Genomic DNA, 22104 nt, shown 5'->3' with positions numbered 1-22104 from the left:
TGTCTTTTGTCTTCCTACTGCCTGCCTCTCTCACTTGCTCTAATTTCTGACCTCCTTTCCTGGCCTCCATTAATCCACCTCTTTCTGCTGGGGTCTGAACGCCATAGGCTGTTGTCTCATTGGCAAAGAGAGAGATAGAGTTGGAATGAGAGAGTGAAGGAAAGAGAGATAGAGAGATTCAGATTCAGAAACCTTTGTCCTCAGAGTCAATTCATTTTGCAGCAGTCATAGAACATATCACACATAAAAAAATTATAAATAGCAAAGGATATTTACAAGGCAGTAGGTAAGGTAAGTATAGATTCATTCTGCAAGTGCTAAAGTGCAATTAGTCCAACATTTTGTTAAGCTGCAGAATTGCATTCTGAATAAAAGAGTACTTGGCCCTATTTCTTTTAACCTTAGGTTGTCTGTACCTGAGGCTAGAGGGAAGGAGCTGGAAATCGGAGTGGAGTGGGTGAGAGGAGTCAACCCCTTTTATTGGCCTTCTGGAGGGCTCTGCCCAGGTAGAGAGATGACAGTTCTTGCTGTTGCAGCCCCATGATTTTCTCACAAGTCCTGACTCTCTTGCCCAACCTATTTTTCTGTGCAACCTTGATATTCCCAAACCAGTGGGTCAAGCAGTAGGACAGAATTCTCTCAATGAATGATTTATAAAAGAGAACCGTGATGGTTAGATCAAAATTAAAAAAGTGCAGTTTCTGTCGGAAATACATTCTCTGTTGGCCTTTCAAAAAATAGCGTCAGTACACTGATCCCAGGACAGCTGGTTGTGACTAGACCACAGTATTTGTACTCCTCCACTATTTCGATAGGCTCACCTTTTATCAGTGATGGTGTGTGCATGGTAGTGTTCCTTCCAAAGTCAATCACCATGTCCGTTGTTTTTGATGAGGGAGAGAGAGAGAGAGAGAGAGAGAGAGAGAGAGAGAGAGAAGGAGAGAGAGAAACTCTCTGACCGATCACGACTTCAACAGAGGAAGGAGAAAAGGCTTTCGTTGTTAGCAGTGGGCCCACTGGGAAATGCCCTGTTTGAGGTGGAAAAAGATGCTCCTGACAGGCAGCTGACCCGGAGATATGCAGGCTTCCCAGAGGCCCCTGAGGAGTGGGCTGATGCCTGGGAATCACAGCTCTAATAATAGCAGAGCCCTCTCGGAGCACAGCCCTCCATGTGACCGGGCGGTGATGCCCTGTGGAAAGGGCCGGGCAAAATTTCATCATCCTCCTCCTCCATCCTCCACACTGCTGAGCTGACTGGGGTTTTAATGAAGAGAATAACTAGCAGGGGGAGAAGATGATGAGAGGTGCGTCACCATGGACACGCTGCAGAATCAGTGTGAACAAGTCAAATCTCTGAGAGAAAAGGGCGCCAATGGTAGGGCACCCAATTCCCTATATAGTGCATTACTTTTGACCAGAGGCCCAAAATAAATGCACTAACTAGGGAATAGGGTGCTATTTAGGATGCAGCTTAGGTTGCCAGGGATCTGGCTACTGTAGCCATACAAATAAAATGCTATTTCTATGACTGTAACTACGCTGACGTGGGCCTCACTGGAGCATGTGATTTGGAATGGGAACACTGGTTGCTTGGTGCTGGTTAATTGGTAGCATGGTAGAGAGCTGGGAGCTCCCCATCCACCCAGCAATAGTGACATTCACCTGCAGTAGTCAGTCTCCTATGCACACTGGCACTGCCACAAATAGGCTATTTATGGCCCAGAGCAGGCCGGCAGGTAGACAGAAAGGCAGGCAGGCAGACAAGCAGACTGGCAGGCAGAAAGGCAAGCAGGACAGCAGAGAAACAGGCAGGTAGGCAAGCAGAAAAGCAGACAAGCAGGCAGGTAGACAGGCAGAAAAGCAGACAAGCAGAAAAGCAGACAAGCAGGCAGGTAGACAGGCAGAAAAGAGGACAAGCAGGCAGGTAGACAGGCAGAAAGGAAGGCAGAAAGGCAGGCAGGCAGACAGGCAGGTAGACAGGCAGAAAGGCAGGCAGGCAGACAGACAGGCAGGTAGACAGGCAGAAAGGAAGGCAGAAAGGCAGGCAGGCAGACAGGCAGGTAGACAGGCAGAAAGGCAGGCAAGCAGACAGGCAGGTAGACAGGCAGAAAGGAAGGCAGAAAGGCAGGCAGGCAGGCAGACAGGCAGGTAGACAGGCAGAAAGGCAGGCAGGCAGACAGGCAGGTAGACAGGCAGAAAGGCAGGCAGGCAGACAGGCAGGCAGACAGGAAGGCAGAAAGGCAGGCAGAAAGGCAGGCAGGCAGACAGGCAGGCAGACAGGCAGGTAGACAGGCAGGCAGGCAGACAGGCAGGCAGACAGGCAGGTAGACAGGCAGGCAGGCAGACAGGCAGGCAGACAGGCAGGTAGACAGGCAGAAAGGCAGGCAGGCAGACAGGCAGGTAGACAGGCAGAAAGGCAGGCAGGCAGACAAGCAGGCAGACAGGCAGGTAGACAGGCAGAAATGCAGGCAGAAAGGCAGGCAGACAGGCAGGTAGACAGGCAGAAAGGCAGGCAGGTAGACAGGCAGAAAGGCAGGTAGAAAAGGACATATTGATGACAGAGTGACACACATAAATAGAACATCCCATGACAACCTGACTGAGGGCCAGATAGCTACAGTACTTCTGGGTTATCCCATCACACCAATGAGTACATAGATGGATGAACGTGCACTCATACACAAATCATAAAAAATGTCACTAGAAATGTCTGGAATAAACATTGGGTATGGAACTGCATGATAAGAAAACATGTATTCAGATATGACTCTAATGACAGTGGTATATGCCAAGAATGGTATGGTAGGAGTATACTATTATGGGATTTTCCCTAAGTTTGAGTATCAACTGTATTTAACCTTTATCTTCATTGAATCGGAATGTCAACTGAGTCCTTGCCAAGAGAGAGAAAAGGCAGAATAATCCCCACTGTGTCTATCACTGAGATGAGCAAAGGGAAAAGTACTGTTACGACCTCCTCATAATCCAACCACGGTGCATGAATTGCACTCTTGGAGGTATTGTCCACACTTTTGGAGGACAATATACATTTAAATTAGAGTTAGGGTTGAGCCGGGTGTGGACATGAAGCAAGGGTTAGGGTTATGGTTATGGTTAAGGGTTAGGGTTATGGGTTAGGGTTATGGGTTAGGGTTATGGTTAAGGGTTAGGGTTATTGTTAAGGGTTAGAGTTATGGTTAAGGGTTAGGGTTATGGTTAAGGGTTAGGGTTATGGTTAAGGGTTAGGGTTATGGTTAAGGGTTAGGGTTATGGTTAAGGGTTAGGGTTATGGGTTATGGTTATGGTTAAGGGTTAGGGTTATGGGTTAGGGTTATGGGTTAGGGTTATGGTTAAGGGTTAGGGTTATTGTTAAGGGTTAGAGTTATGGTTAAGGGTTAGGGTTATGGTTAAGGGTTAGGGTTATGTTTAAGGGTTAGGGTTATGGTTATGGTTAAGGGTTATGGTTAAGGGTTAGGGTTATGGTTAAGGGTTATGGTTATGGTTAAGGGTTATGGTTAATGGTTAGGGTTATGGTTAAGGGTTATGGTTATGGTTAAGGGTTATGGTTAAGGGTTAGGGTTATGGTTAAGAGTTAGAGTTATGGCTAAGGGTTAGGATTAAGGGTTAGGGTTATTGTTAAGGGTTAGGGTTATGGTTAAGGGTTAGGGTTATGGTTAAGGGGTAGGGTTATGGTTAAGGGTTAGGGTTAAGGGTTAGGGGTATGGTTAAGGGTTAGGGTTAAGGGTTATGGTTAAGGGTTAAGGGTTAGGGTTAAGGGTTAGGGATATGGTTAAGGGTTAGGGATATGGTTAAGGGTTAGGGTTAAGGGTTATGGTTAGGGTTAAGGGTTAGGGTTATGGTTAAGGGTTAGGGTTATGGTTAAGGGTTAGGGTTATGGTTAGGGTTAGGGTTAAGGGTTATGGTTATGGTTATGGTTAAGGGTTAGGGTTATAGTTAAGGGTTAGGGTTAAGGGTTAGGGTTATTGTTAAGGGTTAGGGTTATGGTTAAGGGTTAGGGTTATGGTTAAGGGTTAGGGTTATGGTTAAGGGTTAGGGTTAAGGGTTAGGGGTATGGTTAAGGGTTAGGGTTAAGGGTTAAGGGTTAAGGGTTAGGGTTATGGTTATGGTTAAGGGTTAGGGTTATGGTTAAGGGTTAGGGTTATGGTTAGGGTTAGGGTTAAGGGTTATGGTTATGGTTAAGGGTTATGGTTAAGGGTTAGGGTTATAGTTAAGGGTTAGGGTTAAGGGTTAGGGTTAGGGTTAAGGGTTAGGGATATGGTTAAGGGTTAGGGTTAAGGGTTATGGTTAGGGTTAAGGGTTAAGGGTTAGGGTTATGGTTAAGGGTTAGGGTTATGGTTAAGGGTTAGGGTTATGGTTAGGGTTAGGGTTAAGGGTTATGGTTATGGTTAAGGGTTAGGGTTATAGTTAAGGGTTAGGGTTAAGGGTTAGGGTTATTGTTAAGGGTTAGGGTTATGGTTAAGGATTAGGGTTATGGTTAAGGGTTAGGGTTATGGTTATGGTTAAGGGTTATGGTTAAGGGTTAGGGTTATGGTTAAGGGTTAGGGTTATGGGTTATGGTTATGGTTAAGGGTTAGGGTTATGGGTTAGGGTTATGGGTTAGGGTTATGGTTAAGGGTTAGGGTTATTGTTAAGGGTTAGAGTTATGGTTAAGGGTTAGGGTTATGGTTAAGGGTTAGGGTTATGTTTAAGGGTTAGGGTTATGGTTATGGTTAAGGGTTATGGTTAAGGGTTAGGGTTATGGTTAAGGGTTATGGTTATGGTTAAGGGTTATGGTTAAGGGTTAGGGTTATGGTTAAGGGTTATGGTTATGGTTAAGGGTTATGGTTAAGGGTTAGGGTTATGGTTAAGGGTTAGAGTTATGGCTAAGGGTTAGGATTAAGGGTTAGGGTTATTGTTAAGGGTTAGGGTTATGGTTAAGGGTTAGGGTTATGGTTAAGGGGTAGGGTTATGGTTAAGGGTTAGGGTTAAGGGTTAGGGGTATGGTTAAGGGTTAGGGTTAAGGGTTAGGGTTAAGGGTTAGGGATATGGTTAAGGGTTAGGGATATGGTTAAGGGTTAGGGTTAAGGGTTATGGTTAGGGTTAAGGGTTAAGGGTTAGGGTTATGGTTAAGGGTTAGGGTTATGGTTAAGGGTTAGGGTTATGGTTAGGGTTAGGGTTAAGGGTTATGGTTATGGTTATGGTTAAGGGTTAGGGTTATAGTTAAGGGTTAGGGTTAAGGGTTAGGGTTATTGTTAAGGGTTAGGGTTATGGTTAAGGGTTAGGGTTATGGTTAAGGGTTAGGGTTATGGTTAAGGGTTAGGGTTAAGGGTTAGGGGTATGGTTAAGGGTTAGGGTTAAGGGTTAGGGTTAAGGGTTAAGGGTTAAGGGTTAGGGTTATGGTTATGGTTAAGGGTTAGGGTTATGGTTAAGGGTTAGGGTTATGGTTAGGGTTAGGGTTAAGGGTTATGGTTATGGTTAAGGGTTATGGTTAAGGGTTAGGGTTATAGTTAAGGGTTAGGGTTAAGGGTTAGGGTTAGGGTTAAGGGTTAGGGATATGGTTAAGGGTTAGGGTTAAGGGTTATGGTTAGGGTTAAGGGTTAGGGTTAAGGGTTAAGGGTTAGGGTTATGGTTAAGGGTTAGGGTTATGGTTAGGGTTAGGGTTAAGGGTTATGGTTATGGTTATGGTTAAGGGTTAGGGTTATAGTTAAGGGTTAGGGTTAAGGGTTAGGGTTATTGTTAAGGGTTAGGGTTATGGTTAAGGATTAGGGTTATGGTTAAGGGTTAGGGTTATGGTTAAGGGTTAGGGTTAAGGGTTAGGGGTATGGTTAAGGGTTAGGGTTAAGGGTTAGGGTTAAGGGTTAAGGGTTAAGGGTTAGGGTTATGGTTAAGGGTTAGGGTTATGGTTAAGGGTTATGGTTATGGTTAAGGGTTAGGGTTATGGTTAAGGGTTAGGGTTAAGGGTTAGGGGTATGGTTAAGGGTTAGGGTTAAGGGTTAGGGTTAAGGGTTAAGGGTTATGGTTAAGGGTTAGGGTTATAGTTAAGGGTTAGGGTTAAGGGTTAGGGTTAGGGTTAAGGGTTAGGGATATGGTTAAGGGTTAGGGTTATAGTTAAGGGTTATGGTTAAGGGTTAGGGATATGGTTAAGGGTTAGGGTTATAGTTAAGGGTTATGGTTAAGGGTTAGGGTTAAGGGTTAGGGGTATGGTTAAGGGTTAGGGTTAAGGGTTAAGGGTTAGGGTTATGGTTAAGGGTTAGGGTTATTGTTAAGGGTTAGGGTTATGGTTAGGGTTAGGGTTAAGGGTTATGGTTATGGTTAAGGGTTATGGTTAAGGGTTAGGGTTATGGTTAAGGGTTAGGGTTAGGGTTAAGGGTTAGGGTTAAGGGTTAGGGTTAGGGTTAAGGGTTAGGGATATGGTTAAGGGTTAGGGATATGGTTAAGGGTTGGGGTTATGGTTAGGGTTAGGGTTATAGTTAAGGGTTATGGTTAAGGGTTAGGGTTATGGTTAAGGGTTATGGTTAAGGGTTATGGTTAAGGGTTATGGGTTAGGGTTATGGTTAAGTGTTATGGTTAAGGGTTAGGGTTATGGTTAAGGGTTAGGGTTATGGTTAAGGGTTAGGGTTATGGTTAAGGGTTATTGTTAAGGGTTATGGTTAAGGGTTATGGTTAAGGGTTATGGGTTAGGGTTATGGTTAAGTGTTATGGTTAAGGGTTAGGGTTATGGTTAAGGGTTAGGGTTATGGTTAAGGGTTAGGGTTATGGTTAAGGGTTATTGTTAAGGGTTATGGTTAAGGGTTAGGGTTATGGTTAAGGGTTAGGGTTATAGTTAAGAGTTATGGTTAAGGGTTAGGGTTATGGTTAAGGGTTAGGGTTATGGTTAAGGGTTATGGTTAAGGGTTATGGTTAAGGGTTATGGGTTAGGGTTATGGTTAAGTGTTAGGGTTAAGGGTTAGGGTTAGGGTTAAGGGTTAGGGTTATGGTTAAGGGTTAGGGTTATGGTTAAGGGTTAGAGTTATGGTTAAGGGTTAGGGTTAAGGGTTATGGTTAGGGTTATGGGTTAGGGTTATGGTTAAGGGTTAGGGTTAGGGTTAAGGGTTAGGGTTATGATTAAGGGTTAGGGTTATGGGTTAAGGGTTATGGTTAAGGGTTATGGTTAAGGGTTAGGGGTTAGGGGTTAGGGTTATGGTTAAGGGTTAGAGTTATGGTTAAGGGTTAGGGTTATGGGTTAGGGTTAAGGGTTAGGGTTGAACTGGGTGTGGACATGTAGATAGGCTTAGGGTTAAGGGTTAGGGTTATGGTTAAGGGTTAGAGTTATGGTTAAGGGTTAGGGTTAAGGGTTAGGGTTATGGTTAAGGGTTAGGGTTATGGGTTAGGGTTATGGTTAAGGGTTAGGGTTATGGTTATGGTTAAGGGTTAGGGTTATGGTTAAGGGTTAGGGTTATGGTTAAGGGTTAGGGTTAAGGGTTAGGGTTAGGGTTAAGGGTTAAGGGTTACGGGTTATGGTTAAGGGTTAGGGTTATGGTTAAGGGTTAGGGTTATGTTTAAGGGTTAGGGTTATGGTTAAGGGTTTCGGGTTAAGGGTTAGGGTTATGGTCAAGGGTTAGGGTTATGGGTTAGGGTTATGGTTAAGGGTTAGGGTTATGGTTAAGGGTTATGGTTAAGGGTTAGGGGTTAGGGATTAGGGTTATGGTTAAGGGTTATGGTTAAGGGTTAGGGTTATGGTTATGGTTAAGGGTTAGGGTTATGGGTTTGTGTTAAGGGTTAGGGTTGAACTGGGTGTGGACATGTAGATAGGGTTAGGGTTATGTAGATAGGGTTAGGGTTATGGTTAAGGGTTAGGGTTATGGTTAAGGGTTAGGGTTAGGGTTAAGGGTTATGGGTTAGGGTTAAGGGTTAGGGTTGAACTGGGTGTGGACATGTAGATAGGGTTAGGGTTATGGTTAAGGTTAGGGTTATGGTTAAGGGTTAGGGTTATGGTTAAGGGTTATGGGTTAGGGTTAAGGGTTAGGGTTAAGGGTTAGGGTTATGATTAAGGGTTAGGGTTATGGGTTAAGGGTTATGGTTAAGGGTTAGGGTTATGGTTAAGGGTTAGGGTTAGGGTTATGGTTAAGGGTTAGGGTTATGGGTTAAGGGTTAGGGTTGAACTGGGTGTGGACATGTAGATAGGGTTAGGGTTATGGTTAAGGGTTAGGGTTATGGTTAAGGGTTAGGGTTAGGGTTATGGTTAAGGGTTAGGGTTAGGGTTATGGTTAAGGGTTAGGGTTATGGGTTAAGGGTTAGGGTTGAACTGGGTGTGGACATGTAGATAGGGTTAGGGTTATGGTTAAGGGTTAGGGTTATGGTTAAGGGTTAGGGTTAGGGTTATGGTTAAGGGTTAGGTTTATGGTTAAGGGTTATGGTTGAACCGGGTGTGGACATGTAGCTAGGGTTTTGGTAAGGATTAGCTTCCATCAGGGTGATGTTCTCTGTCTACAGTACCTGCTGAAGAAGCTGTGTTGTCCAGTAGATGTGTCTCCATCATACGAGTCACTCTGTTTCCTGCTGAGGGGCTGTCTGGCCTGGTTGTGTCCATCGCTGGGCAGGGCCGAGATATCAATGTTACTCTTACTCAGCCTCTTACTGGAGCTGAGTCCAAGGCTGGGGCTGTGACAGGGGCTGTCCTCAGGGTTATCCTGCGTGGGTGGAAGAGAGCGTGGGACACAAGCCTTCACCGTTCACTCACACTCAAATACCATAACTGAACACAAATGAGCAGCTCATTGCTAATCCCTTTTTCTCAGCACATAGGAGAATGTGGGAGCTGGCTAGCTACCAGACCTGGGTATAAATACATGTGCGTTTGAGTATTTGTATAGCCTACAATTTCAAACAACAATTTCAATATTTACATTTGAAAATGCACTTTGTATTGTGTATTTGAGTATTTTCCATGTGTATTTCCAAATACATTTTAATATTCAACTACTTTATTTTCAATGTCTCTGAAAGTAATTGAAATACACTAAAGAATATTTGAACCTATGTTTGCTAACTACAGAGAGAGAGAGAGAGAGAGAGAGAGAGAGAGAGAGAGGGGGGGGGGGGGGGGGGGGGGGGGGGGGGGGGTTCGGACAGTGAGAGCAGCCCAGGGGATCATGCAGTACTAACTGGGTGTAAACAAACAGGAAAAGATAGGCCAGCTCAGGACGGAGAGAGAGGATTTTAAAGGTCTTGGCTAGGATAGCATGGGGAAGGAGAGATTGTCTGAGAGGAAAGCTGTCTGAACAGAGAAGATCTTACACAATTCTAGCTACAGGCCATGGGGAGATAGTTGAATAGCACAGAGAGCACAAACTGACATTGTAATGCCTCAATTTAAAAGCGTCTAGGGGAATCTAAAAGTGCAGTTTTACAGAACATGTTAGAGTATATGTTGATTGGGTTGTAATGTGTCATGCCACTACCTTGAGGCTCTCAGTGCTGTTGTTCCTGCTGCTGCTGGGGCTGCTGTGCTGCCTCTGACTGCTACTACTGCTGCTGCTGAAACACAGGGCGTCGAAGCACAGCACACCTCCCACACAGTCGCCCATCACACACACCTGGACAGGAACACACAAGCACGCACGCACAGACACACACACACCGTTTTAGAAACCCTAGCTCCATGCCTCCCCAGCAGGCAGATTTGGGCCCCGTGCCTGTTCAGATCCATAGTCGAATCTGAATGTCAATAACACACTTCATTAGGACTGACTCGGTCTGAGGGAACAACACATTTCTCCTTAATTGGTTTGACGTGACACCATTGTACTTGGCTTCCTGACTTGGAATTGCATTATGACCACAAATCTTGTCAAATTTATGAAAGGAGGGGCCTCCCGAGTGGCGCAGCGGTCTAAGGCACTGCATCACAGTGCTTGAGGCGTCACTACAGACAGTTCGATCCCAGGCTGTGTCACAGCCGGCCGTGACCGGGAGACCCATGAGGTGGCACACAATTGGCCCAGTGTCGTCCGTGTTAGGGGATGGTTTGTCTCATCGTGATTTTCTTATGCGGACGGTGTTTCCTCCGACACATTGGTGCAGCTGGTTTCCAAGTTAAGCAAGCAGTGTGGCTTGGCAGGGTCATTTCGGTGGATGCATGGCTCTCGAGTCCGTAGGGGAGTTGCAGCGATGGGACAATACTAACTACCAATTGGATATCACGAAAAAGGGGTAAAAGTACAAAAAATATATATAATTATGCAAGGAGAGGAAGTTCAATATAATAGAGTTTATACATTGTATGGTTTTGCCAATAATGTGCTCTTGAAAATTACAGCATTTAATTAAAACATAGGTCTTTATCAGAGAGGTGATTGCCCACAGGTGTGTGAGAGTTAATGAGGTCTGCAGACAAATAAAGCTGCAGGTCTCTGGCGACATTAGTCCCCACAGTGAACACAGAGGATTACCCAGCCCTCTCTATCCCAATCATCACTTCCTCTGGAAATCTTTGGCTTCCATTAAATGGATTGCAGCACATTATTGGATTTGGCCTGAGAGATTAGAGGGAATGAGATCTCCCATACTCTCTCTCCTCTTCTCCTCCCTTGTTCCTAACAGTATGATTCATCTCCAGTCAGTCGGTGTGACCCTGTGGGAGCCGGGGGGACACTTTAGAGGACGGACCCACCTGGCCAGTGAATGCCTTTATGGGGGGGACACTTTAGAGGATGGACCCACCTGACCAGTGAAGTCCTATATGGGGGGACACTTTAGAGGACGGACCCACCTGGCCAGTGAAGGCCTTTAAGGGGGGACACTTCAGAGGACGGAGCCACCTGGCCAGTGAAGTCCTATATGGGGGGACGCTTTAGAGGACGGACCCATATGGCCAGTGAAGGCCTTTATGGGGGGGGGCACTTCAGAGGACGGAGCCACCTGGCCAGTGAAGCCCTATATGGGAGGACACTTTAGAGGACGGACCCACCTGGCCAGTAAAGGCCTTTATGGGGGGGACACTTCAGAGAACGGAGCCACCTGACCAGTGAAAGCCTTTATGGGGGGGGGGACACTTCAGAGGACGGAGCCACCTGGCCAGTGAAGGCCTTTAAGGGGGGGGACACTTCAGAGGACGGAGCCACCTGGCCAGTGAAGCCCTATATGGGGGGACACTTTAGAGGATGGACCCACCTGGCCAGTGAAGACCTTTATGGGGGGGGACACTTCAGAGGACGGAGCCACCTGGCCAGTGAAGTCCTATATGGGGGGACACTTCAGAGGACGGAGCCACCTGGCCAGTGAAGCCCTATATGGGGGGACACTTTAGAGGACGGACCCACCTGGCCAGTGAAGCCCTATATGGGGGGACACTTTAGAGGATGGACCCACCTGGCCAGTGAAGACCTTTATGGGGGGGGGACACTTCAGAGGACGGAGCCACCTGGCCAGTGAAGTCCTATATGGGGGGACACTTTAGAGGACGGACCCACCTGGCCAGTGAAGCCCTGTCCGTCCTGGGACACGAGGAAGCTGTGGTAGGCCTGGTTGGCGCGGGTGATGAGGGTTGCCACGGCGTCCTGGTAGTGTGGGGCTGCAATGGCGAGGAGCGGGAGGGCGGCCAGGGGCAGGTGGTCAACGCTGCTGGACACACAGCTCTCATCATAGCTGTATGGGTTCAGACTGGGACAGGAAGAAGTGAGTCATTTTTTGAGCCTTGAACAACAATCAATTCAATTTTAAAAAACAAAACATTATTTCTCCCTGGAAATGTACTTGTGTTGCCATAGTTTCGTGTCTTACAAGGAGAATGGAATGTACCTATATGGTGAATGGAGAGCCCTCTGACCTTTATCAACAGGCATTCATTCATCAATCGATTCCACTGCACAAAAATGTCTTGGGAAATGGAATTTGGAAAAAGTATTGCTTCTGTTAATCCAATGTTATTTTGGGAAAGATCCAACAAAATGATTTGTTACCCCGGAACGTATAAATATGACGAATGAGCATGTGGCTAATCATCTCTCTCTCTCTCAATTAAATTTAAGGGCTTTATTGGCATGGTCTCTCTCTCTCTACAGGTGCAGGCTTGTAGACTCTCCCTGGCTGGCAGAACCTCTCCTCCTCTGCCTGTCTGATAGCAGCCTCTGTTTATCTGATGTGTGTGTGTGTGTGCATTCAGCTGTTAGAGCGTAAAAGGGGCAAGGATATCCTTCACTGGTTCCCACACTGTTGGATAAAGGGTCTCGGACGCTGTGGCGTGCAGCACTGTCACTCCCTGTGATTCACACACACAGAAAAGACACGCCTGCATACACACACATGTAAAGGAGTGGTTCTGCAGGTGATAACCACAGACCACTTCTCAGTTCCTATGCTTCCTGGCCGATGTTTTGGTCACTTTTGAATGCTGGCGGTGCTTTCACTCTAGTGGTAGCATGAGACGGAGTCTACAACCCACACAAGTGGCTCAGGTAGTGCAGCTCATCCAGGATGGCACATCAATGCGAGCTGTGGCAAGAAGGTTTGCTGTGTCTGTCAGCGTAGTGTCCAGAGCATGGAGGCGCTACCAGGAGACAGGCCAGTACATCCACTAGCAGGACCGCTACCTCCGCCTTTGTGCAAGGAGGAGCAGGAGGAGCACTGCCAGAGCCCTGCAAAATGACCTCCAGCAGGCCACAAATGTGCATGTGTCTGCTCAAAAGGTCAGAAACAGACTCCATGAGGGTGGTATGAGGGCCCGACGTCCACAGGTGGGGGTTGTGCTTACAGCCCAACACCGTGCAGGACGTTTGGCATTTGCCAGAGAACACCAAGATTAGCAAATTGGCATCCCTATCTCACCCCACAGCCATGTGTGAAGAAATGTGTTTTTTTGCCTATTTTAACACTTTTTCCCCCAACACCACTTTCCATCAATTTGTATAGTAGACCCTCATGCCAAATTGAGTCTCTCTCTCTCTCTCTCTCTGTGTGTGTGTGAACAGATCCCCTGTGTCTGTGGTGGGGAACATGGAGCATGAAACTGTGACACCACTATAATAAGACTTGCCTACAGTATAAAAGTGATAGGAACAGTTTTCTGTTCAGTTCTTTCACAGGTACAGTTAGGCAATGTGCTAGGTGAAAGGTTCCGTTTCACTAGAATGTATCTAAAGCTGGTACAAGACCCCCAGAATGGTTGACTGTCTGCTTTTAAAGCTGCGTACTGTAAGTACTTAGACTGTAACAGCGGTACTATATGGGTTATCCACTGGTAGTCACTGTCATGTGCCTGTGTAATGTACTGAGGGCAAGGTCATAGCTATAGCTGTGCTGTGTCATGCTGTTCCTGTCATGTTAACAGAGCCCTGTAGAGCCCCCTGCTGCTGGCACAGGACACAAACATTACCTTAACACTGCTGGCACAGGACACAAACATTACCTTAACACTGCTGGCACAGGACACACACATTACCTTAACACTGCTGGCACAGGACACAAACATGACCTTAACACCCCTGGACAGGACAAACACACATTACCATAACACCCCTGGACAGGTGGATACACGGCCAAGACCAAGGTCAAAGGGCACTTAGACACAACACAACAAGACATCACAAAGCCACCCACCCAGCTTCTCTCGTCAGCCTGTTCTTTATTTATTTCTAGAGATGGATAATTAGTAACCTACTTATGCAAACACCTGCTGTTGGTATTGCAGTGGGATGTCTATTCTTTACCTTTATAGTGTCCAGACAATGCTTTGTTACTGACTTTCAGTGTAATTGGATTCCACTATACAGGTATGTTGTTGTTGGTGGATTTAAAGTTGGGCTGGGAATCAAATTTCTTGGTGCTGTTTGTTTTGAATCAGTACAATTCATTAGAAGTAGGGAGACAGCAACCTGTTCTTCCAGGTGTAAAATTATTGCTCAACCAAGGGCTCGTTAATTAAGACTGTAATAGGAATCAGGTTAGATTCTCCAGATTCTCAATTAAGACAACATGTTCAGCCCTAAAGATGCTCAGAAGAGGCAGAAATGCTAATGAGGTTGACATAGCAACATCAATACAGCAAACACTGTTAACACTGTGGATAACTGTCTCAGGAGACTGTGACTATTGCTTCTCATCTTTCTCAGTCTGCCATATTAACAACACAGATCCTAATAGGAACACAGAGGCTTTCATGTCTCCAGACACTATGAGAGAGTATCTCTGCTGTGTGAGATAATGACACACACACACACACACACACACACACACACACACACACACACACACACACACACACACACACACACACACACACACACACACACACACACACACACACACGTTCTCATTAGGAGAGTGTTCATGCTAGCCGGGAGGAAGCTGGGGATATACTGTGGTATACCATCAGAGCAGCACAGGCCTCCCGAGTGGCGCAGCGGTAAAAGGCTCTGCATCACGGTGCTTGAGGCATCACTACAGACCCAGATTCTTTCCCAGGTTCTGTCGCCGCCGATCGCGTCCGGGAGACCCATGGGGCGGTGCACAATTGGCTCAGCGTCGTCCGGGTTAGGCTTGGTCGGCCAGGATGGCCTTGTCCCATCGCGCTCTAGCGACTCCTGTGGCGAGCCGAGCGCAATGCAAGCTGACTTTGGTCATCAATTGTACGGTGTTTCCTCAGACACATTGGTGCGGTTGGCTTCAGGGTTAAGTGAGCAGTGTGTTAAGAAGCAGTTTAGCTTGGCAGGGTCGTGTTTCGGAGGATACATGGCTCTCGACCTTCGCCTCTCCCAAGTCCGTATGGGAGTTGCAGCGATGGGACAAGACTGTAACTACCAATTGGATATCACGAAAAAGGGGTACAAAAATGGATTACATTACATTTTTTTAAAAGCAGCACACACTTTAAGAGACCCTTGGCTACCTGTTCTCTGCCTGTGTGTAACACTTCTAACAAAAGCAGGCATTCCGTTGTGTTCAACCTTCAGCGAGCCTGTCAGCCTATTCCTACAGTACATGAACGAACCTCTTCAATAATACAACTTAGAGAATTGTGTCAAGGCCATTCACAAAGCTCTTATCAATGCAGTCCTATGGGCCCAAGCAGTGCACTACATCGGGAGTAGGGTGCCATTTTGGCACAATGTTTATCATCCTTTCTCACATCCATTTCTGATTCTACAGGTTTACATATTAATGTGCTGATGAAGAGATGCCTAGCTAGCTGCCATTAACAGGATCCATCCATTAGGAGCGGCATGACAAGAGAGAGGAGATAAGGCTGATTAAACAGATAAGCCCCTAAGCTAGCATCAGCAAGCTAGCATCTCTCCTCAAAGCTAATACAGCACACAGCAGCCTAACCTTGAGAGAAGGTTACACTTTCTCACATTCTCTCCTACTTAATCTAATGTCACAGAGCAGCAAGGACTGAAAAAGGCTCTCTTCAGAGAGAGTTTGTGGAATTTCTGCTTAATTGCCCTCCCCTTGTCTTAATGGCCTGGGTTTACAGAGCACACAGTTTACAAAGCTAACAAGGGAGATACAGAGACAGAGGGAGAGACAGAAACAGGGAGAGGGAGAGACAGAGACATATACAGATGGAGAGGCAGAGACAGAAGGAGAGAAAGAGGGAGAGACAGAGACATATACAGAAGGAGAGGCGGAGACAGAAAGAGAGACAGAGGGAGAGACAGAGACATATACAGAAGGAGAGGCAGATACAGAAGGAGAGACAGAAACAGGGAGAGGGAGAGACAGAGACATATACAGAAGGAGAGGCAGAGACAGAAGGAGAGACAGAGGGAGAGACAGACATATACAGAAGGAGAGGCAGAGACAGAGGGAGAGACAGAGACATATACAGAAGGAGAGGCAGAGACAGAAGGAGAGACAGAAACAGGGAGAGGGAGAGACAGAGACATATACAGAAGGAGAGGCAGAGACAGAAGGAGAGACAGAGGGAGAGGCAGAGACAGAAGGAGAGACAGGAGGAGAGGCAGAGACAGAGGGAGAGACAGAGACATATACAGAAGGAGAGACAGAAGGAAAGACAGAAGGAGAGGCAGAGACAGAAAGAGAGACAGAGGGAGAGACAGAGACATATACAGAAGGAGAGGCAGATACAGAAGGAGAGACAGAGGGAGAGACAGAGACATAAGGAGAAACAGAAGGAGAGACAGAGACAGAAGGAGAGACAGAAGGAGAGGCAGAGACAGAAGGAGAAACAGAAGGAGAGACAGAGACAGAAGGAGAGGCAGAGACAGAAGAAGAAACAGAAGGAGAGACAGAGACAGAAGGAGAGACAGAAGGAGAGGCAGAGACAAGGAGAGGCGGAAGGAGAGGCAGAGAGAAGGAGAGACAGAGACAGAAGGAGAGACAGAAGGAGAAGCAGAGACAGAGGGAGAGACAAAGACAGAAGGAGATGCAGAGACAGAGGGAGAGACAGAGACATATACAGAAGGAGAGGCAGAGACAGAAGGAGAGACAGAGGGAGAGACAGAGACATATACAGAAGGAGAGACAGAAGGAGAGACAGAAGGAGAGGCAGAGACAGAAAGAGAGACAGAGGGAGAGACAGAGACATATACAGAAGGAGAGGCAGAGACAGAAGGAGAGACAGAGGGAGAGACAGAGACAGAAGGAGAAACAGAAGGAGAGACAGAAACAGAAGGAGAGACAGAAGGAGAGGCAGAGACAGAAGGAGAAACAGAAGGAGAGACAGAGACAGAAGGAGAGGCAGAGACAGAAGAAGAAACAGAAGGAGAGACAGAGACAGAAGGAGAGACAGAAGGAGAAGCAGAGACAGAGGGAGAGACAAAGACAGAAGGAGATGCAGAGACAGAGGGAGAGGCAGAGACAGAAGAAGAAACAGAAGGAGAGGCAGAGACAGAAGGAGAGACAGAGGGAGAGACAGAGACATATACAGAAGGAGAGACAGAAGGAGAGACAGAAGGAGAGGCAGAGACAGAAAGAGAGACAGAGGGAGAGACAGAGACATATACAGAAGGAGAGGCAGAGACAGAAGGAGAGACAGAGGGAGAGGCAGAGACAGAAGGAGAAACAGAAGGAGAGACAGAGACAGAAGGAGAGGCAGAGACAGAAGAAGAAACAGAAGGAGAGACAGAGACAGAAGGAGAGACAGAAGGAGAGGCAGAGACAAGGAGAGGCAGAAGGAGAGGCAGAGACAGAAGGAGAGACAGAGACAGAAGGAGAGACAGAAGGAGAGGCAGAATGAGAGGCAGAGACAAGGAGAGGCAGAAGGAGAGGCAGAGACAGAAGGAGAGGCAGAGACAGAAGGAGAGACAGAGGGAGAGGCAGAGACAGAAGGAGAAACAGAAGGAGAGACAGAGACAGAAGGAGAGGCAGAGACAGAAGGAGAAACAGAAGCAGAGACAGAGACAGAAGGAGAGACAGAAGGAGAGGCAGAGACAGAAGGAGAAACAGAAGGAGAGACAGAGACAGAAGGAGAGGCAGAGACAGAAGAAGAAACAGAAGGAGAGACAGAGACAGAAGGAGAGACAGAAGGAGAGGCAGAGACAGAAGGAGAGACAGAGACAGAAGGAGAGACAGAAGGAGAGGCAGAATGAGAGGCAGAGACAGAGGGAGAGACAGAGACAGAAGGAGAGACAGAAGGAGAGGCAGAGACAGAGGGAGAGACAGAGACAGAAGGAGAGACAGAGGGAGAGGCAGAGTCAGACGGAGAGACAGACGGAGATTCAGAGGCACAGCTCACGGTGAGCTTAATTCGGCAAAGATGTGTGGAGTGGAGTGAGAGCTGCTGCTCTCTGGCTGTGTGTGCTATGAATGTACAGAATAATGAGTGGTATCTCCTTGTCCTCAGGTCACTGTCAGGTCAAACTCCCTGTCGGTCCCTGTCCTCGGGTCACTGTCAGGTCAAACTCCCTGTCGGTCCCTGTCCTCAGCTAAAGGAATACAAGACCAGCACCATCAGGGAAGCCATTTTAAGACATCACTTGACATTGAGTTGTTTATTAGTTTAACAGTAGACACTGTTTTGTATATCTTCAACTGTCACAGAGGAAATGTGTTGTGTCACAGGAAAATAAATACATTGAGGTGCTTTACTTGTTGTCACTTGTTAATTGGATGTGCGATGGTGAAGAGTCAGACTGACTGGTTCACATCCTCATTCTGTGTGTGTGCATGAGAGCGCTTGTGTGCTTGTGTATCTGTGTGGGTGTGTGTGTGTTAGGTGTGTGTGTTCCACCACTCAAGCCTCTCATTACAGCTCTCCTCCTGACACCTAGCAGCTCGCCAGCGGCGGCTGGTCCCTTCATTAGGAGAGAAAGCCCATAATGAGCTCTCAGGGCCTCTCAGGATCACCATGGGCCTTGCCCAGACACCAAGAAGGTGGTGTCCTAAATGTCACCCTATTCCCTACATAGGGCACCACTTTTAACGCTATGGGCCCTATGTAGGGAATAGGGTGCCATTTATGACTCAACCCAAGAGAACAGCACCGGTTATCAGGAGAAAAACACACAACACAAACACACCAGCTCATTGTGTTCTACACACAGGGAATCACGCTCTGACCTCCACAGAGGCCTGTTTAGACTGGAGCTGCTCTTTGACGCGTTAAGAGGCTAGAGCCCATCCACTCCCTAGTGTCAAATCCCAGCAGGAGATTGAATTAGCGGCACAGCAGCAATCTCTTTTCCCACCATCGCCTCTGCATTGTATTCCTCGGATGTTGTTGTGTTTATAATGGCATGCCTAAAAACACAATTTAATGGCAGTGGCATCAATTAATATATATGTGTGTGTGTGTGTGTGTGTGTGTGTGTGTGTGTGTGTGTGTGTGTGTGTATGTGTGTGTGTGTGTGTGTGTGTGTGTGTGTGTGTGTGTGTGTGTGTGTGTGTGTGTGAGTGAGTGTATGTGGGCATGCACAGTGCACACTTGTATGTGTGTGGGTGTCTTTATGCGGTCACACACGTGTATTTGTGTTTGTATGTGCCCGTCTAGGAATACACTCTTAGAAAATGAACTGTATAAACTGTGACTCAGCAAAATCTTTGAAATTGTTGCATGTTGTGTTTATATTTTTGTTCAGTATAGAAAGCACCTTTTTTCGAAGAGTGTACATGGAGCAGCGATTTAGAAATGTGGCAATAACTCACACACGCGCGCGCGCACGCGCACACACACACACACACGGAGTCCCGGGGGATGTTGTTCCTTCCCTGGCCGTTGCTTTGCCGTGCAGGGAGGCAGGCAGGCAGAAAGATGTCAAGACAGCTGCTGAGGCAACACTACAGCCCTCTATTTAAGCTCTCGCCTCCAGTCACTATCTCTCACCAACGCCAATCACCGCACCAGACAGACGGACGGAAGACTCCGTTTGCATCCCAAACGACACCCTATTCCCTGCTGATCAAAGTAGTGCACTATGTGGGGAATAAGTTGCTAATTGGGACGCAGCCTCAGAACCCAGTCTCCTGGTTCCCAGTCCACACATACTAACTAGTGGAAATATGGACACAAACATTTTCACTGGCATATCGATGGAAAATAGCTGTGCAAAACAAAGTGACATTCTACCAGAGACAACATATAGAGTAGGGAGCTGAAACATGATTCCCCCTGAAAGCCTGGCAGCTTTAAATACAACATGAAAACATTAGTCTCTGTGCAGACAGCAGCCTGACATATACTGCCGACAATCGCCCCAACAGAACAGAACAGAGAGATGCTGCTTCTGCCTCCTCCTCAGAACAGGAAAAACTGAAGATAGTCTACAAAGTCTTCTAGTTTTCACCTGCCCAAGGTCTTCATTACTTAACAGAGGTGCTTTAAAGAAGAGGATCCAAAGAGAGTGAAAACCTCTTTAAGGCTTATGTGTGATTGAAGACTTGCAGGCAGCCATCATCATCTGCTTTCAATGCAGCCAGCTACAGTAACTACTGTACATGTAGAAGATGTTTTGAATAGATCAACATTGACAGGCGGGCAGCAGCCTATTCTGGAGGTAACTGATACCTCAAACGTTTCATCTTCAATTCAGTTCCCTCTACGCCACAACCAGATAGACACAGGAGCCCAATAATAACATCGGTGGTTAATTAGGTAAAGACCATAGCGAGTCATCAAATTACACACTATGATCCCAATAATAAACAAAGCCACCCAAACAGCACCGGAACACTAATGCAACTCAAACCAGTCATTTGAAGTCACTCTGGGATTCAATTTCATCTTTCTTCCTCTGTTAGCTGAATATAGCTAGTGTCTTCAGGTGGCTTCTATGGTAGATCAATTAAAAACAGTGAGCAGGAAAAAAGGTTATGAGTTTAATTTTCCAAATGCCTCGAAAGCCTGGGAAATGTCAGTGGCATGCTAATTATCATCCCAACATCTGTTTAACGGCTGCCTGCTCTATATATATTTTCCAATTTAACCTTCAACAGAATTGGTAGCCTGTTATCTCTGGCCCGACGTCGCTGTTGACTCATTTGATTCCCGAGACCAATTTGTGTGAACTGGAAATGGTCACTTGGGTATTCTGCTATGCCTCCTTAAAAATGACAAACATGCCTAAACGGTGTAGTGTCATTCTGACTGTCAGACTAAATCGCTGGCAAATCGCTGCTGGGTGGTGAATTCACCTCAATGGAAATGCTATCAAATATAGCCCACATATCACAAGTTATTACTGCTATAAAGCAATCATGACTCTCCACTGTGCTTCAGCTATTCAGCTCAGCGACGGGAGGCAGCGATGAGGCAATCTGAAAGGGATGAAAAGCCAATACAAACTGCACTTCACTGCCAAACAGAAAGCAAAAATCATAATCCTAAAAATAAAGAAATATTAAGAATGTCAATATTTTTCCACCCCTTGACGTGTTGTGTGATTGACTCACTTGGAGACGAGGGAGAAGGCCTCGGCACACACAGCCGGGCAGGCCACTAGCTTGATCATCACATGTTCTGCAGCGGCCTGGAAGTGTGCCCGAGCCACCTTCTCCAGCACGGAGGACAGCGTGGTGGCATCGCCAGCCTTGGTGCCAGGGTCTCCCCCTGCTGTATCCAGGATGTTCCCACCATGCATCACCAGCAGCAACACGTGGGTCTTACACTGGGTCTTCTGTAGAGTGGAGGAGAGGAAGGAATGACCAAAGAAGAGTAAGAAAAGAGGTGAGGATGAGGAGGATGTGAGGGGAGAGGAGGGAGAAGTGGGTTAGTGGTATAAGGCAAGACTCCTGGACCTGCATTCATATATACTATAGATAATAGAGAGACCTCATTCATATATACTATAGATAATAGAGAGACCTCATTCATATATACTATAGATAATAGAGACACCTCATTCATATATACTATAGATAATAGAGACACCTCATTCATATATACTATAGATAATAGACAGACACCTCATGAACAGACGGAGTGTAGGGTAGTTATACTGGTTATTTATTTATCAGTGTGTATTGTGATTCTCCTACCTCCATGTCCTCTAACCCGTCGATGCTGCTCTGAGGGACACATCGAGGACGCCCCAGGCGATACAGGCTCCCTACAGATTTAAAATAGGAGAGAGAGAGCGAGGGAGGAAGAGAGAGAGAGAGATACAGAAAGGAGAGAGGGTAGGGTGAAGAGAGAGTGAAAGAGAGAGAGATAGAGAAAGAGGGAGAGACAATGGAGAGAGAGAGAAAACTCAATACATGAGCCACTTCACACTTCAATTATTATTGATCCCAGGAGCTAACCAATTTCAGTATAACTAAAGCCTCAACTTTTCTCTTTATTCCTTTCATATCTGAGAGTTGAGCCCCAAATATTGTATGCCCTTAAGCTCAAATCTCATAAGCACATACTCTGGAAAAGTCAATACTGACTCATCACACAGAATCCTTTCATACAGGCATATGGTTCTGTCCCCACCACAGTAGCTGCCTGGCACTGCCATATTTTGTGTGGCAAGCCATTGGCTCCTGGCCAAACTCATGAGCCTCCCTGAAGCCTCTGCACGCTCTGTCATCTTATTTCTTAGCCTCTCTCTCTCTCTCTCTCTCTCTCTCGCTCTCTCTCTCTCGACTCTGTGCTTTACTTCCTGCTTGTTTATCTGTTCTCCCCTTGGTAGCGTTTGCCAGGGGAGGCTGTCACACACTCACAGCCTGTCAGCTCCCAGCCTACAG

General features: G+C 46.6%; 1 protein-coding gene across 4 annotated transcripts in view; it reads right to left on the bottom strand.

The window, feature by feature from the left end:
* The window catches only part of pitpnm3 (PITPNM family member 3), a 130983-nt gene that overhangs the window by 50801 nt on the left and 58078 nt on the right, over positions 1 to 22104 (bottom strand). For all 4 annotated transcript variants that reach the window (XM_036961372.1, XM_036961373.1, XM_036961371.1 and 1 more), the window contains exons 4-8: positions 21412 to 21482; positions 20827 to 21050; positions 11451 to 11640; positions 9441 to 9575; positions 8476 to 8669 (exon numbers count right to left, since the gene is read on the bottom strand). In XM_036961372.1, the coding sequence (XP_036817267.1) occupies positions 8476 to 8669; positions 9441 to 9575; positions 11451 to 11640; positions 20827 to 21050; positions 21412 to 21482 (814 nt within the window). The remainder of the gene's footprint in view (positions 1 to 8475; positions 8670 to 9440; positions 9576 to 11450; positions 11641 to 20826; positions 21051 to 21411; positions 21483 to 22104) is intronic.

Source organism: Oncorhynchus mykiss, chromosome 24 (genome assembly GCF_013265735.2).
Source record: "Oncorhynchus mykiss isolate Arlee chromosome 24, USDA_OmykA_1.1, whole genome shotgun sequence".
NCBI classification, from domain to species: Eukaryota; Metazoa; Chordata; class Actinopteri; order Salmoniformes; family Salmonidae; genus Oncorhynchus; species Oncorhynchus mykiss.
The sequence above is the reverse complement of the archived record's forward strand: the minus strand, read 5'-3'. Positions and strand labels throughout refer to the sequence as shown.